General features: G+C 42.5%; 1 protein-coding gene across 1 annotated transcript in view; it reads right to left on the bottom strand.

Annotated features, from left to right (window-relative positions):
* EPHA4 (EPH receptor A4) overlaps positions 1-18,298 on the bottom strand; it is a 106,497-nt gene that overhangs the window by 43,661 nt on the left and 44,538 nt on the right. Inside the window, exon 5 of the mRNA XM_064666555.1 lies at positions 4,762-5,100. Coding sequence (XP_064522625.1) covers positions 4,762-5,100 — 339 coding nt within the window. The remainder of the gene's footprint in view (positions 1-4,761; positions 5,101-18,298) is intronic.

The raw sequence follows: 18,298 nt of genomic DNA, 5'->3' as shown, positions 1-18,298 counted from the left end.
ATGCTAATCAGCATTTGAAAGGAAACGTGGGCTTTCAAAGAAGACCCACCGAAATGCAAAATGGGAATATATATTCCCCTAGCAAAAAGTCCAGTAGAACTTATGAGTCATCTAGAAGCAAATAACTCCCACTTCTCCCCCTCCAATTGCTAACTTGAAACACAATCATCCTCAAAGGATCAGGATCTTTCAAGGTTGTTTTTTTTTCTTCCTTTTAGTAACAGAATTAAGAACATAAACAACAAACAAATCTAAAGGCGAAATAAAACTGAGTAACAGTTGACATTTCCCATCTTCACTACAACTGCAGCCTGTCCCAGAAGAATACTCAATTCACACGGATCTCCTTGGCCGTGCTTAAGTCCTGGTGGCACCGTGACCCATTTTAGTTCCTGCCTGGAAATGGATCCTGAACCACCGCAGGGCTCTGAGTGACGGTGAGGGACCAGGGGAGCATACAGAGGAGGGGGAAGGACTGCAGCACCGCCAGCCACACTGCTCTGCCTCCGAGATGAAGCGGCTCTGAGACAGGTGAACAGACAGCTAGACAGGCAAGGTGTGGGGGAGCGCAGAGACAAAGGGGCTGGGGAGAGGAACGAGAACAGAAGGAGGGAAAAATGGGACAGAGAGCCTGAGATATTCATAAGAAAGAACAGTTCTTGATCCTGAGCACAGGGAGCTTGAAAACATCCAGTAAGATGCAACAAGAGAAAGACGAAGTTTATTTATTTATATTGCATTTTCATCCTAATTGGCATATCCTGCATCCATCTAGCTGTGTCAGTCCACTTAAGGAAACACTGAGCCCAAGGTAACCTAACAAGGTAACAAATCACCAGGCAGTCTGTTTATTCTGAAATAGCAGCTGCTTTAAACTCCAACAAGCAAAGGAGCAAGAAGGACACCCATCCTTCATAAAACGCAAACAAAACGAAGGGAGCAAAGCAAGCAGCATAACGAGTTTGGATTTTAAATCTCATTTAAGCTTGTGTAGGCTCTGCCCCCCACACTGCTGCCCTGCCTCATGAATACCTTTAGCATCCGTGCAAAAACCTTGTCCCGGCGGCGCTGCCCCCTTGGACACGCACAAGAGAGACTGAGCAGTGAAGCTGGCTCTCAGGCTGCAGACCTAAACAGCTCAGCTGTAATCTTTAATAACAATATAAACTGTTTAGCGCCTCTTCAAAAAAAACAAAAAAAACCAAAACCCACAAAAGCTTCCTGCATGCTGTGAACAAGATCTCTTTATTGAGAGCTTTACTTTTAATTTTGAACAGCTTCACAGCATTATCCTTAGCAGGGAAAAAAAAAAAAAAAAAGAGCCTGGAGATTTTTGAGCTATTCTGACAACTGCATGGTAAGAGTTCCTCATTGAAATTAGCTTCTCCTAGCAGCATCACAGGAGAATTGCTGGTCTGCATCTCCTCCACAAGTCATTTCACATTTTTTAAAGATGGACAAAGTGCTTATTTCATTTCATTTCATCGAAAACTGAAAGCCACAAAAGCCATCACCATTGATGGAGACCCACAATATCAGCACTTCCAGTACTCAGTGTGCTAGGGATGCTGGCTCCAAGTTTCAGCGGTTCAGTGTTCCATCCTTGCTTTTTCAATTTGTTTTTAATCTTATATGGGAAAAGAGTAACAAGTTCCCATCTCAAAACAATTTTAAAAAATTATTATATTAAACATGCAGAACAGCGAGTTAAATTCACGATTCAAAATTCTTAAAATGTCACAACATTGAAGTATTTAACTAGGAAATAGAAATTTGTACATGGTTGAAAGCCTGAAATTTAGTTTGTTTTTTTTTTTTAAGCAAGCTATAAAAACCAGGACCTTTTCAGAGGAACCAGAAAAAATACTTTTTCAAATGCTTTTTGATCCTACTTTGAATGGTGAATCTTATTTTCATTTAAACACTTTTCTACAGTATTGGAAACTGAAGAGTTTCTAAACAAAGAGGGGAAAGTAAACTGCCTCATTTCATTATCTCTAGGAGTAAAATGGTAAAAGCAAACAAAAAACCACCTGTGCCTTTCGACTGCACCTTTTACGTCACTGCAACACATTTCGTCAATTTTGTGCTGAATATACCAGTAACTGATTTGTCATTGTTCTCTGCCTGTCTCCAAATGCACACCTTCTACAGGAGCTGACACTAACACATGCAAACATACAGATACCCAGATTCCTGATCCTGACATCAAAAACTGCTTCTAAAATTTCTGCATATTTTCTTCAGGTTGTATGGTTGCATATTTGGAAGGTCAATTTGTTAAGAGGAAGGATTCCCTGGCCTCCTGCATTCCTACTGAATTTAACTCAAAGATGCACCTCTGGCAAGAAATTCTAGCAAATTCCCCAGAATACAACCCAGAAACGCTGCTCATATGTAAAGAACTCCAAAAAACACATTGACAACATTTTTTCCTATCAAATATTGGAAAGTACAAGCAGAGAGAGCAAAAACAAAGTAATTCACAAATTTTCAGTGTTGGTAGTTTTATTTTTATTAGCAAAAGAGGGAAGAACTGTTTTTAAGGGAGGAGCTTGGGTCTAATCTGAATTTAGAAATTGCCTCAAAAAAACCAAGGCATTACATTAGTGTAAGAAAGGTGCAAGATCAAAATCAAGTCTGTGACAGTGCTCTATCATGATGTGATTTCTTTATAATGAAATATAGTGAAAGAAAATTAGTGGCATAAGGATTTTAATGCACCCCAGACACACATTTACAATGATTAAACAGATCAGTACTTGTAAAACCCAAGAGTCTAACTTTACAAACCTTTACTCAAGCAAGCAGCTTCACCAAAATCAATGGGATTATTTGCATATGTAAGGATTATTTATCTCAGCTGAGATCTGTAGGTTTAGGCCACACATTTCTATTTAGATCTTCTATGCAGAAGAAACCACAAAGTTGTATGAAAAACGGGAGAACACTGGCATCTTGGTGTTAATTTTCATTTATACCAGTACAATTTTCCCTGGCCCTCTGAGGCATTTGATAGACTGGGCATGTTTCGAAATTGGAAATGTTGGCAAAAATACAAATTTCCTGATGTGAAGAATGCTACTCATGGATAATAAACAAAATCAATTCTTATTTGCATATTCAATCAGATTTGGGTTTGCATATAAAAGCATAAGATGGTAGAATTTTCACACGGTAGATGGATCCTGCTCACTTATCCATGCATATATGCATCCACTAATCCTTACACATGCCAAAATCAGTCAGAAATACTCTCTTTGCTAGGCATTCATAGCACAAAAACACTGTCCCTGCTGCTGTTCTCAACCTCCTCTTTTCGTATAGCATATGACAGCACTCTCCCACGGCTTTCTCTCAAGACTCCCTAATAGCCCCTGTTCTCTATTAGTCTTCTTTTCACTAGGCAAAGCGATAGTTTGAATTTTTGAATCATAATTTAAAAGGGATGCTGTCAACCGTACGTGAAGAACAAAAAACGCTGGACCAGATTTTCAAAGGAGCTTCAGCTCGGACCTGACAACTTCTCCTGTAACTGTCACCGCAAAACTGAATGTATCTCTCACTGTAATACTGACACAATTCCAAACTACAGCTAAGATCTGCAGATTTAGACCTTGCATACCTATTTTTCACACACATCTACTAGAGAATAGAATTAAAAACATTTATGTAGTCCAGTACTATCAAAATATGCAATATTAATATTGTCCCATACCCCAGAAGTCTAACAATAAATTACAACCCTGTAAGCTACGCTCCAAGGTGCAACATCTGTGGGACCTGAAGGCAATCAGTGCTGTGAGCCATCAGATAACAGGTTTGACAGTCTTGTAGCCAGTCTGACAGTCTGGATCCCTAATTTGCATATAGAAGACTGTCATATTCAAACATATATAATTTTGTGCATCACATTAAAAATTCAACTGGAACCCTGCGTGAGAAACCCTAGCTTGCTGCAAACTAAGAAATGTTTTCACATAATTAAAGAAAAAGATCAAACAAATTAGCATCAAAACTAAACGGCAATCTGCTGCAGCAGCCTTTGCCCTTACTAGGTCAAGCAAAAGGGACCAAAAAATCAGAACTGCCTAGGGTATCTGAAATAATCTGGTACACACAGAAATAGTATTTCACTCTCCCAGATGAATGAAGCGCAAAAATCAGACAGCATGAAGATGAAAGCTCATATAGGATTTCTACAGCAATGCCAGCTCTGATCAATTGAAACATTGTCAGCAGCAGGTTAAGGAGGTATTTACTTAATAACGGAACAGAATTTAATTGACTTTGCAGGAGAGGAGAGTGAGCAAGCAGGCAAGCAAGCCACACTCATTCCACTCTTTGAATCTTACACAGTCCTTTTCGAAAGGGGGCAGGAGCACAACCCTGTGCTCCCAGAGTGTGTATTTTGCCCTCTGTAAATACTAAGGACATATTTGTGTCTCTGTGCCAGGTCTCTCCTACAAAGGGGCCAAGTTGCTGGAGGGCCAGGAGAGGGGACAGGACAGCTGTGCTGTTGTGCTTCCGCAGATGCCTCAGCACAGCCTGCTCCCAGACACAGCACCCAAACTGCCCTCTCTTTAGCTCTGAAGAATTTAAACTATCCATATAAATAACCAGAAAATAAGGGTTTGACCCAGTTACACATCTTAGAGCTCCTCGCATTCATTTGCTAATGCTAAATGTAATGGAAATCACAGCTTTCCTAAAAAACAGGCAGCAGAGAGAGAGGAAGAGAATTACTGTTTATGTTCCTACCTGCTTGGTTAGTTGTCACAGTGACTGACACAGCTTGGTCCTGGCTGGGGTTTTGCTTGGACACTCCATTCACCGCCCAGACTTCAAAGGTGTAGTTGGTGTGTGCCAGGAGGTCAGTGATGGAGACTTTGGTGGTTTTCAGGCCGTTCTGCTGGGGGCTGAAGTGCACTCCACTGCCGCAGGACCGGCAGCGGCCGAGGTCGCCGGCACCGCACCTCTTGCACACCACGTTGTAGGAGATGTCTTCCCGGCCACCTTTGTTCTGGGGGGGGCTCCACTCCAAGTTCACTGATGTCTCATTGACATTGGAAATCAAGTTCTGGGGAGCAGATGGAGGGCCTAAAAAGACAAAGTCCACATGTTTTTAGTAATTGGAGAAAGCTTACGTAGTACCATCAGACTTAGGGTCCCAGACCTGTGCAACTCCCATTTAAGTCAAGGACAGCAGAGACTAAACAGAATTTTACTTCTCTATGTTCTCAATAAGACGAAAAATTAACTGGTAAGTCAAACTCTGATCTCTTCGTCTGATGAATTAACAGTATTCTCCAGCTCTAAATAAGCCTGAAAGCCCAGTACTGCAATTAAAAAAGGGGGCTTTTTTACTTTCACTCTTTATACATGTTATGAAAAATGTTAAGTTCACATATTTTACACTGATTTTTCCATGATCTCCTGAGCAAAGGATCAAATGCATAAACTCCTGCTTCACTTGACATTTTCACGTTCTCCAATACCTACAGGTAGACTGTCACTGAAATTGTTATAGAAATATCTCATGAGATTTTTTTCTGAAAAATAGAAGTGCAGTATTTTCCAGACAACTTGATGTCAAATCACATTCAGTGAACACTGAAGCCCATCAAGCAGGGACCTGGGCATGACGTTTTGGGATGCAGAATGGAGATCTGAGAAGAAAGCTGGACACAGAACTAAGGCTTTGAAGGATGAGGAATAAAGGTTACAATAGGGGAGTGCTGGAGAATGTGAAAGAATTGGAGAGAAAAATATGGTGAGCAGCTGAACGAAGAGCTGATAAAAGAGACCTGGTCAGGAACAACAGATCAGACAAAAAGCTTGGAAATATGGTTGAATTTGAGACACAATGTCAGCTCTTCCACCACAGGGACAGGAGACTTTAAATAAACACACTGCCAAAGAGTTCCCAGCTGTTTCCAGCACAGGGATTGAGGACAGAGCCAAAGGCAGGCTGGGGATGACCTCCCTGGGCAGGAGGGGGCTGATCTGGGTGCAGGGCAGGAGCGGGGCAGAGCCTGCTGGCAGCAGCTCCTCCTGCACCTTCAGCCCCCCTTTTGGGACTGCTGACCAGGGGGCAGAGCCCTGCCTCGCTCTGGACCAATGCACAGGCAGAAATCCTATTTATATGCTTAAATCCCCACAGGCTCCAAACCCATAGTCAAATTGAAAATGCAGAAGAGCTAATCCTATGACTCTTAATCTAATTTCAATATAGTTGAGACACACTTTATGTACCCTTAAATTTAACATGGATGATTCAGAGCAAACCCATGAAAGGAATGGGTATTTTATACATCCCGAAAAGTTTCCCTGGCCACTAAAAGGCAGCCTGCTCTGGGGCAGAGCACAAAGGCACTTTGACTACACTTATAACACTTTGAAACAGGTAAGCGCTATATCAAAATGAAACAGAATGAGAACAGAGCTTGCAAAATATAATGATCCAAACAGGAATACAGTAAAAATAGCTGTCCTTAGTAACTACTCCCAGTCAGAGTTTTACATACAAATATTATTGGCAGAAAAATACTAGAAATAATTTTGTAGAAAGTCACAAATTCCATTTTTATTCAAGACACGAGAGAGCTCATGAAAGCTTCTTAAATTTTATCAAAATACATTTGTTGGTTGGAATTCAAAAAAAATTCAATCAGATCTCCTGGTAGAAAAGAGAAACAGAAAGTTCTGGCAAATTTCATGCCAGTTTTTGCATTCCTGCTATTTGTCAAATGTTATGAAACTGAGGGGGGATGTTGGAGAAATCAGTCAGTACCAATAGTTTAATTAACTGTATAAATACATCAGTCATAATCTCTGATATGCCAAAGGTACAAAAAGAGCCATGAGGGTAAGATGGGAATCGAATACATTCCAGTGAAATTCTGCTGAAATTACAAAGTGACTTATCAAATCCAACAGCAAAGAGGTTAAGCTGTTAAGAGGTGACTATGGGGAAGATTAATTCTGGCTCCCTCAATTCATCAGGTGCATCTCAAAAGAAGCCCAAGACCTAAGCACGATGTATAGGACAAAATTTTGAGGGCTGCATCACTGCTCCGTGTCTGTGCTTGAAGCTGCCAGGATGTTACACATGTTCAACAGCAGACAGGATTTTTATTCGGGGACGGATAGGTAGGTTAAGAAAAGAATCTCACGTTACACAGAGGTCAAATGTATCTAGTTATCTTCAGTACCTAAATGACAGGTCTCTGTTGCAGGAGTAGCTGAGCAAGGATTGTTTCTTTGTGCTTACTTCAGAAATACAAAATTAATATATTAATTTTGAAAAGAGGGAAATCCTCCCTTCCTGCCAAACCTTTGAAACAGTCTCTGAGTTAATCAGGGTTGACAGGTAAAATTACTGCAAGAAGAGAGAGCCAGGGCCAGCCCCTGCCATGGGGAGCCCTCCTGCTTGCTGCACCACCAAGCTGCCATTCATGACTTTTATTTATACACTGGCAGCATTTAGGACTCCTAAGGACAAAACCCTTTTACTGAAAGATCAGTTACTGAACACAGTAAGAGATGTTTCCTGATCCAAAAATGCTTAGAAACTAGACGAGAAAGAAAAGGGAAAGAAACTGATTTTAATCCCTGCTCATCATGTGGAAATGGAGGCAGACAGAGTTGTGGTAAGACAAGGGCACACAAGATGTGCCTTGCACATCTGGGCATTGGTCACAACTGTCCCAAGTGTCAGCCCAGTGTCTCTGTCCCACAGCCAGCTCTCCTTCCTCCAGAAGCTGGCTTTGCCAGCTCCCTGGGCAGGAGAAAGTGGTCTCTGCTTTGCCTGCAAATACACGAGCCTTCTTTTCAAAAATACACTCGGAGTGCAATGAGGTGGAAGACACTTCTGAAATTGTGAACTCAAGCAGCAGCACAGGAACTGCTGAGCAGGAACTGATCCAAACTCCATCAACCCAGACCTCCCCAGACTGCCTCACACCTGGGCTCTCTCTTCAAGGTGGGCAGGTGCACAAGGTGACAACGTCTGTCCTTCCACACTGTCAAGGAAACAGGAGAACCAACAAAAGCCTCAGGAGGGAACCAGCAGCCTCAGCAGCCTGCAAGCCCAAGGCCACGCCATGCAGCCCTGGTCTGCCCTGGCCAGAGCAGCTGGCAGAGCCAGTGGAAGCTGAGGCTGTCTGTCCTCCCAGAGTCTGGCCAGCACCTGACAGCAGGAAGCCCTGAACAGAAACCGCTCCTGTGAGAAACAGCAAGAGCCCTATAGCAAGAAAAAGCAAAAGGTGTTTTCTTTCAGAGAATTCACTTGGTGCAATCACACACGCAAGTGCATCGACTCGCAGCACAGCCAGGGGAGCTAAGGTGGTGCCAGTGCAAACACCTCCCTCCCCAAGCAGCACCCGGCTCTGCCAGGGCCGAAGAATATCCCCATCTCAGCGGGGTATTCCTGCAGCAAAGACCTCCACACGAGGAGGGTTCATACTGCCACAGCTGTGGTCTGAATGATGTGCCTCTTAGCTCAGATACAGCAGCCAGTTTGGGGTTAAACTCAGAGTTGCTCTGATGTCCATTAAGATATTTTCCAAGGCTCTAGGTCCAGTTTCACATGGGAAAATGTGCCAGAATGAATCAAGCTCCTCAGAAGCAAAAAGTCAGTAATTAGTATGTGGGACAGGGCACTGCAGTGTCTAAACAGAGATGCGACGAAGCGGAAAACCAGGGAAGCAGATGCTTGCAGGTCACAGAGATGAGTGCACCACCTCCAGCATGAAAAGGAAGATGCGGGGGAGTCTCCAAATGGTGGGTTGACATTACAGTGAGGGAAAAAGCAATTTCTTTTCTTTCTGGAGCATAGTCATCAATGGAGCTGTTGGCACCGGGAGTGGGGAATGGCTTCAGATTGATGGGTCTGGTTTCAGATGTTGAAACACAGGGCGTATCTGCTCCTTCAATGGTGATCAGGATTTGCTTTGTTTCTGACAAACAGAGCCGCTGCTGCTAGATGAGATGAAAACCCTTTCAGTGCCACACCAAGCTGCAAGTGCCAGCACAGTTCCAGGATGAACCCAGCTAGCAGGATCCCACACGAACAGCATCCTGCCAGCCCGACCACCGCCCTCACACAAACCCTGTGTCCTCTGGCACAAAAATATAGCTAGGGGCAGATGAAAGAGGAGACAAGGACCTGTGCCTCTGAATCACCTCAGAATCACATCTGTGACTCTGTCACAAGTCCCATGATTTACAGCACTTTTCTTAAGACTCCTGCTGATGGAAGCACGCTATTGCATGGGCCATTCACCATGCTGGAAGGAGCTAACACTGCCACACTACCCAGGACAGCTTAAAAAATGTGGCAGTTCCTAGAGGAAAAAAAAAAAATTAAATCTAGACATTTTAATTTTTAAAACCAACTAACTTTAAAGCTCATTTTATGATTTTGGGAGGACAGGTGCTGTCATTTTTCCTGCCCAAGTCAACAGACTCTGAGGGATGGATCTGCAGAGCCGCTCACTATTCTCACACTGGGGACTGCAAAGAGGACACGTTTTGATCACAGGGCCTGAAAGCCAGATCCTTCTCCCAGCCCATTTACCAGCACCATGAATGGACATGGGGGTCTCCTCTGTGGGAACACAGGGAGCGGAAGTTTTTAATTTTATTCCTTCCTGAGGCTCCATAAATCTTGCTTCACAATAAACCCATCAAAATCAACTGAGCCATGAAGCAAATGGAAAGGCCCTGGGTGGAGCAATTCATTGTGTGTGTCAGGGCTGAAGGAAACACTGAAGAGTCTGTTCAGCAACAAATAATCTTCATCAAGCTATGTTCCTCACCCCTCCTATTAGATTTACTTAAATGTATTAGGCAATGCAGATTGTTTGGTTTTCTCTTGGTGCAATAAGCTATAGCCTTCATATCCATCTGTCTTTCACCCACAAGTAGATCTGTCTGTCTTAAGGACAGTGTTCTATCTTATGTCAAATCAACATTCAGGGAAACAAGAGCTTTTAAGGGGTTAATAGCATGACCATTACTTGTACTAAAAGGACTGATGTATTTTAGCACTCTTTCTACAACCTCAAGCAGCATTTTAGCTTTTCATCCATCAGCATTTCTTTCCCTCCCTTCTTACAAAACACTGAAGTCCCTCTCCAGTCAGAAGCCTCCCACATGCCCCTGTATGACCGACAAGGGCCTGCTGAAAATCACGATAAGGGCACTTATCAACACCTGACTGTCTCCCTCCTTCCTTCCAGACCACAGGAGATTTCCCTGTGCTCCATTACCTGTGTACCAGCTCTCTGTGGATTATAGGTCTCTGTGGGCACAGTTAAGGAGCCTCTGTAATGCAAACCAGGGATCAAGTCCGGTCCAAGCGTTAGATGACTCACACAGAGCTTCTGCAGTGAAGACCCAGTAATGAACTTGCTCTCCAGGACTAGACTAGCACCTGTGGGGTGCAGATGGCAAGGGGCCACAGCTGCAAAGTGAACCAGGCTGCAGACTAACACTGGGCATAATGACACCTCAGTAAACTGTTTATTTGCAAGGAGAACAGTATTTTTCGTTTAAATCAGCTGCCCTAAACACTGAGGGACCATCAGAGCTTGTTGGGTCAAACATCAGCAGGTTGTTTTGCCTGTTGTTTGGACCATCCTGCTGAGAACATTATCCCAAAGCGCTTTTTTTTCTGTCCCCAAAGGACCAGTACAAGTATAGGGGGTTCAGCATAATGAATCTGGCAAAATCATTCTGGCAAGGAGAAAGAAAGTCTACCCTAAACGCACTGAATGATTTCAAAGGCAAATAGCACAAAGACGATTAGCTGCAACTGAGTGAATATTCCTGCTGCCCTCAGGCCCCAGCCCTGCAGGCATGCCAAAGCAAAAGCACAGATCCCAGGACCCTCAGCATGCCCAAGGATGGGGTCTAATCAGGGTGTGCCAGGATTGCAAGTTCAGCACCACCACAAAGCTAGGAGTCAAAAGAGGAGAGTGTCTCCCCTGAGAAACACCATATACCACAGACCCATGTCAGAGGATGTGCTGTAGCTGGGCTCATAGAGCTGGAGGGACTCCAGCAGGACAGGCAGGCAGGCAGGATTGGTTGGGTGTGCAGGGAGACTCCAACCAAGAAATCCAATCCTTTCTCTCTACAGCTGTAAACCCAGCCCATCTATGCAACCGAAAAATACCTCTGGAAACTAACGCTGGGATCTGAAGGTAGACTTGTAAGTGCACTGTACTGGGGAACTGTATTTAAATGGTTATGACAAAGGTTTTAATATCCCTGGTTTTACATCTTCCTTTTTTATTACTGATCTGCCCAACAAGGTGCTTCTCTAAAAGTCTCTGTGGGTGTATGTGGTAAATTCAATTATAGTTTTCTACAAGCAGACCAGACAGACTTGTTTGACATAAAGAATACTGTCTTCACTAAACCAGTTAATTTAGTTCAGCAACAGTATATGGTTAGGAGGCGTGGATTAAAGCACAGAGAAAGGAGATGAGAAAGAAATGATTCCCAGCAAAACAGCTCCCAAGTGACTTTGTTGTCTCATAAAATGACAAAAAATCAGAAGGATCTTGCAGCTTGGTTCTCTGCTGCCCCAGGCTGACAGTACTCCAGAATCCCACTTCTAGACAACCAGCAGCTCCAAATTTTGGGCAAACAGCTTTTGTTCATCCAAGCTATATGCAAGTAAAAAAATTCTTTTTCCTTTCCTCAGAGGTCCCATGGCCCACAGACTGAAAATAAAGTTGTGGGCTCTAGTTTGTCCAATTTTATCAGACACGAGTAGCCATTATATACTATTTTCTTAGGCTGAAAACAAAAGCATCACAAAACAAACCAAAAAGCACCTCAGCACGGGGTTCTGACACTTAATTCCTTTGAAGTAAATTTAGCACTTACAGGAAACCCATTCTGATGGCACACATCTGTCTGCACTTTTCTATCACAGTCTGTCCCCTGGCAGAGGGCTCCTTCAAGAACTCCTTTTTTTGTGCCAGCTTAGTCCTCTGCCACTAACAGTGGTAGCAGATTATTTTGACAGCAACATTACCCATTAAGGACTGAACTGATATTATCAGTATTTGGACTGTAACCACATCTGTTTACTACTAGCCTATGGTATAGTTAAGATTTATTACCTTAAAAGATCTAGCTGTGGGAGGAGATCTATTAAAAACACAAACTGAAACCCACACTCTCCATGGAAGTACTAATAGGGATATTTCAAATATATATATATCCTCAAGATGGCATGCCTTTGTTAGGAGCATCCTGTCAGTCACCAGATCAGTGCATTTAAAATGTATCCTCCTTTGAAAGAAAGATGCTTTCAAAAGATATGTATGTAACTAAATAACAAGCAGGATGAAGCTTTTGAGCCCTGGAAGGAGAAATGATTAAAAAAATAATTTACTCCGTCTGTGTGTGCACATGTGTAAAAGCACATTTCTCTATCAGGTAACGGATGTCTCTGCAGCCAGGGCAATGGATAATTATTTTCAAGTGGGTTGTCACACTGCATTCATCTTGCGTTCACCTGACAGTGTGAAATCAGAAGGAAGTTTCATTGGCAATTCCCACCAGACATCAGAAAACCTCATGCATGTAGAAAAGACTTTAATCTTCTTTAACCATTCCCGCATTCTCCTTCATGAAAATATCACCTCCATTTTTTTGAGGCAGAAAAAGTAGACCTTAGGTTAGTAAGGATTCACAATTATTCTAACAGTAAAAATAATACGATAACTTGCTGCAGTTTGAAGCTTTCTAACTTCACCCCAAAAACTGAGAAAACCCTACAAACACACTGTTAAATGCAGTGTGCCAGCTACGGGTGTTTGTTAATCAAAGTCAATAAGGCAGACCAGCAGGCTTCAATGGGCTTTGGATCAGGACTGACAAAAGGATCCTCTTTGTGAGCCTGCTCCAGAGATGCTGACCCTCTTCATCTCCAGTGATTTCAAAGGGAACTCGAGGTATTCAGAAATCTTGAGCTAATTTGCTACATAATAAACAAGATTCATACAACAAGGAAGGTTGCTATGACTCACTGTCATTTAAAAGGAGCCTAGCATGAACTGGGCTGTTTTGAATCGGCAGCTTGGCCTTGGCTATACTACAGAGGAGCAGCTAAGTCTTTGATAAGTTAAAGGAGCAGCAGGCACCTGGGAATAAGCATCTGACTGTCTAATAGCATGAAAACCTAACTAGAAATGCACTATCAGGAACGGTGAAAAGTCTAGCACAACTCCTATACAAGATCTGAGAGCCAGCTTTTGTGTACAACACAGCAAGAATAAAGAGAACAAATAAAGAGGTGTAAAAAAAGAAAAGATCCATACAATGAACTTTTCCAAAGATCTTTGGAGCATATCTGCGGAGGGCTATGAAATGCCACTGGAAGTACGTCAAGTACCATTGAAGGGGATAGTCCTCTAGTCTTGGACCCAGAGGGGCAGGACTAGAGTTCTGCTAAGGCTGTTAGTCATGTTGCCAGCCTCACCACTGGACCATACTGCTGCTCTCTCAACAGAGCCTCACCATGCCATTATTGCACAGATGGCCTTTAACAACTCCAATCAATGCTCTTTAACTTGATCACGATCCTAGAATTCATCTCCCTGGAGGCAGGGCTGAGCATGAAATAGAGAGTTTACTATTTTCAGAGAGGATGCAAAGAAAGTAATTATTAAATAACCAATGTCTTTAAACTCCTTAAGTTCACTCACTAAAATATCTGGCAAAGCAGTGCCAGGCACTTCAAGAAAAAGCACTTTGGCATCCTCTTTCCATCTCATAAACTTTCATTAAACCTGGGCAACTGTGGAGCTGTCAATGATGTTTCAGCATGTGAGCTGTGATGCCCTTCAGATAAGCCTCTGTTGTTGATCTCTAACCATCTGAAAGACAAGTTATAACACAGAGTAAACACCTGGGCTGTGTAAGTTTAAGCTTAGAAATAAAGCCCATACTTTCCTGTGACAGTTGTGTATGTTGCTGTCACTAATTGCTTCTTTCAGCAGTTGTGGACAGGTCCCCTGTTGTTGTGGGCTAATTTACACAAGCACTGGCAGTTCGGACAACCCTCACTTCTTGTCTGCCTGGCTTTTCCTGACCATTTATCATTAGCAACTGTGTGTTTTTACAACTGGTGAGACCAAAGTCAACAGCCCGCAAGATGCGGCAGCCACGTGAAATATCAGTCATCTGCTCCATTTCCACCCCCTCCTCTCTGTGCATGGTTAGCATTACAACTGGGTTATAATAAGGCAAATGATTTGGTAAACAATTCTTCAGTTATTTACTTGGGCAAGATTCCTTTGACTTCAGTGGGAGCTCTGCCAAGCCAGGGATATTGGACCAGTGCCAATGATAAAATGCCCGTTTTACTGGCATGTACGACTTCCTATTTACTTGCCAAAAGAACCCTGGTTACCAGCTTCACAATGGGCTTTGTCCCTTTCACCTGGACAATCAACCAATTAATATCTCCTCTCCAGCCTAAGGGAGTTAGGCAAAAAGGTCCAGTTACCACTGGCAGAGGTGTGGGAAAACTGATGCTTGCAGGCATCACCCCTGTGGGCTCTGGGCTTCATTTCCAAAATCTGCCATACAAGAATATTTTGCATTGCCACATATGCTAAGACATGTTATCATATCTACTCTAATACGCTGTGCTGCAGACAATATCACCTGTGTTCACTCACTCTTTTGAGATAAAAAGAATTCCAGTGTGGATACCAGAAGGTTATCTGACAGTCTGACAGGAAAGAAATCCAACCAGAAAAATAAGTTGTTCTGTAATTGGCCCAACTACCAAGATTCTTATTCTGTTTTGCCCTCTAATTTACTTCAACGACTCTACAGAACTGGGTTCTGACTAACCAAATCAAAGCCCCCACTTAATTGAGTAAATGTCTCTGTTAATTTCAGGCTCTGGCCAGAAAATCAGAAGACAGCTAATAAACAGTTGCTGTACTTAAAGGAGTGATGATTTGAAGTCTACTGATTATAAACACACATTGTCAAATTACTCCCGTCTCTTCTCTTCAAGCCATAACCACTCCCCTTCTTATTCAATTCTTTCAGCTCATCACCACAGACGAGGGGAGACAGCCTTCTCCTTTGAGATTCCCATCACTCACAATCCCTTTCTCTCGGTCTGGCAGCGATGCAGCGATGGATGGTCTATTTTCCCAGACTATGTGGAGAAGAAAAATTACTCTCTCCCTACTGCCTACCCATTGTTCCCTCTGCCCTTGCAACAGCCATACTACAGCTTAAAAGCCATATTGATGTACTATTTACATAATGTACATTATGTAATGTGATGTTTTAAGAACAAAATAATTTACTTAAAGTATAGACATATATAAAGATGTGGAAGAATTATGTTATAAATTTCAATTCTGAATATTAGAGTCTGTGTTGGCATGTACTTTATATTATAGAGAAGGGGCTCCAACAGCAGAGGTCAGACTGCAATAGTGCCAGCACAAGTGTGCAAATCCAGGGAAAGAAGCCTGGCAAAGCCAGTGCAAAGCCACCAACAACACACTAGGCAGCACAACCATGCAGTGTACCTACTGTCTTTTCTCCTAACAGCTAAAGCAGTGGGAATCTGCATCTCACTGGAAAACTTGGAAAAGGCACAAGTTAAGTTGAAGGAAAAAGAGCACATTTGTTTATTTAGAAGTCTAAGCAATCATTATAAACATATGCTCAAATAATCAGCTCCTGTGTAATTACTCATTTGCAAATGCAGTTATTAGGTAAGTAAATTCACTCCTTTTTGAAAATGCAGGTCAAATATTTATCTCTGAGATACATTAAATGCAACACAAGATCGTACCAAGGATTTGTATTAGACTGCAACATTTACAAAAGTGAAGTGTTTAGACCTTTCAGACCTTTTTTAAAGCCTTGACCTTGGGAACAAATAAGGACAGTGTTATTTTAATGTGCATTCAAATTTTAACAACACAGTCACACAGCTCTAGTGGAATCCACATTGAGTTTCCACTGTAGATTGCTCATCATTTCATTATGGTTCATTATGCTGATAACTGTCAGAAAGCATTAGAAGCAGGAGCCTTGAGTAATAGCACTGAAATGGTAATTTAAAAACAATATACTTTCTGGAGGAAATACAGCAGTGCACTAAATTCAATTAGAAGAGGGGAATGTAAAGACAAGTAAGTGATGTTTGCTGTTAGAAGTCAGGCTATTCGGTTTCTTGATAACCTACACTGGAGAAGGTCCTTTTAAAAGCAGACACTTTTCTCTTGCATCTCACTAAATTTTTTCTCATTATCTCTAAGCTTCTCTGGTATAAACTGTCTTAAATGCAACCATTTTCGAAATATTTCAGGCCATGACAAAATATCAATCCATCAGTCACTGTTTGGGTGGCATAACGGACTAAATTATTCAGGGTCATTTACTGAGAGAGAGATTTCAAGCTGGACAGTCTGTGCTGATAATCTCTCTTTTGTAAAGAGCTTCCAATTAAAAATCATTAATAATTCGAATCGAACAGACAATATAAACAATACAAAACTGTCCCTTCCTCACTCATAATGTGAGCATTGTTTGTTAAGAAAGAGTTAGAGAACTCGACTCATTAACGGTGGGGACGCAGGAACAACGCCCATTAATTTGGGTGGGAACTGCACCTGCCTGTTCCAGGCTGCAATTCCCAGCGTATCTCCTTACGGAGAAGGAAATTCAGGGACAAGGACCATGATTGAGACTGATTTGTTTTCCAGCCTCATGGGCTTGTGTGCGGGTCAGGTAATTTATTCTCCATTACATTGCTAACCTTATGAAAGACCCTTCCTCTCAGCAAGTACTGAAATATAATGAAGCTCTCAAGAGTTGCCTTGACATTACTTTTGCAATGCTTCCAAAAGGGAAAGGCGTCCATGTTTTCCACGGTTTGTGCTCAGGTGTATTACAGGTCAATCATACCATCTCCACAACCAAGCACAAAGCTGACAAGCCCACTGTGCTTCAGAGCTGAAAGTCTGAATTCCCGAGTTTGGCCAAAGCAGCAGATGCAGGGCGGCTCTGGCCCTCAGTGGTGACAGACACATTGTTGATTATCCCCATGAGGCAAGTTTAAGGGAAAAGATGCATCAGTAAACGTGTATGTCAAAGTGTCTATGCCTGGCCTTCAACAAAGCCCACTCCACTGTCTTACACTGTGCCACATTCTGCTTTTACTAGTACAAGCCTTAAGCCAGACATAATTATTCACTCTAACAAAGCTGAAATTGAGAAGAATAATAAAACAAGAGTTTGAGTTACTTTTTTAGGAACCTGATGCTTGGCTTATCTGAAGTTAGATACAGGTTTTACAGCTCAACAAAAGATGGCAATATCAAAGAGTAGCATTATGGAATGAAAAAATTCTGGAGCACCTTTCCAACCAGCACATCAAGAAATAGCTGTTGCGTTTCTTACTTACCATGGGAATTGCAAGAAAGGAAAAGGAAAGGGAATTCTCCAATTCCCTTTCATCCACTAGCACAATCAGGCTAATGGAAAGTCCTAACAGTCCTCTTCCCCCAGCTTCGAAGGTGAGATAAGTGACAGGGCCAGCCAGTTTACTAATAAAGGAAATCGATAGTCAAGGGTCAAAGCTTTACAAAAACACATCTTAAGAAGGCTGAAGTTCTTCATCTTAAGAAGTGTTAAGAAATAATAAAGAAAGGATCAATCCACAGTCCATTCCAGGTGTTCTTTCCAAATTACCCAATGTTACTTTTATTCACCTGGTCTAATAGTTCTCCAAGTGAACAGAAACCTGATTTTACAAGCCAGTGGAGCAGAGTCTATCTTTTTGCTAGAAGAATGGATCTCAGATACTGTGTTTTATTTCTTCATTAGCGTGCCGTCACACTGAGCGATTACTAAATGCAGGTCTGAATGAGAATACCAGAGTTAAAGAGAGCATAATGAACAAAGAAGGTGCCTGATTATTATGGCTGTCAGCACAAGGGAATTGGGTTTGTCACCTGGTTTAACCAACTGGTAAGAACTGATTAGAGTCTGAATCCGCCTGAAAGAACCTTTGATGTTTATGCTCCCTTCTGTCTCCACATCTTGTCAGGAAAGGCAGACAAACGGGGACCTTCTTCCGAAGGATGTCCCTTCAGCAGAGGCCCTCTAAATGCTCTCTGTCACTTGCCTCAGGTGCATGGCCAGAAGGCTACTCAGTGTGGGGAGTATGGCAAAGGAACAGCTCCCCAGAGCCCCCTGCCCCATACTCCATGGGCAGCCACGCAGGCAGGGC

The sequence above is a fragment of the Pseudopipra pipra genome, chromosome 10 (assembly GCF_036250125.1).
Source record: "Pseudopipra pipra isolate bDixPip1 chromosome 10, bDixPip1.hap1, whole genome shotgun sequence".
NCBI lineage: Eukaryota > Metazoa > Chordata > Aves > Passeriformes > Pipridae > Pseudopipra > Pseudopipra pipra.
This window is presented reverse-complemented; position numbering and strand designations above follow the sequence as displayed.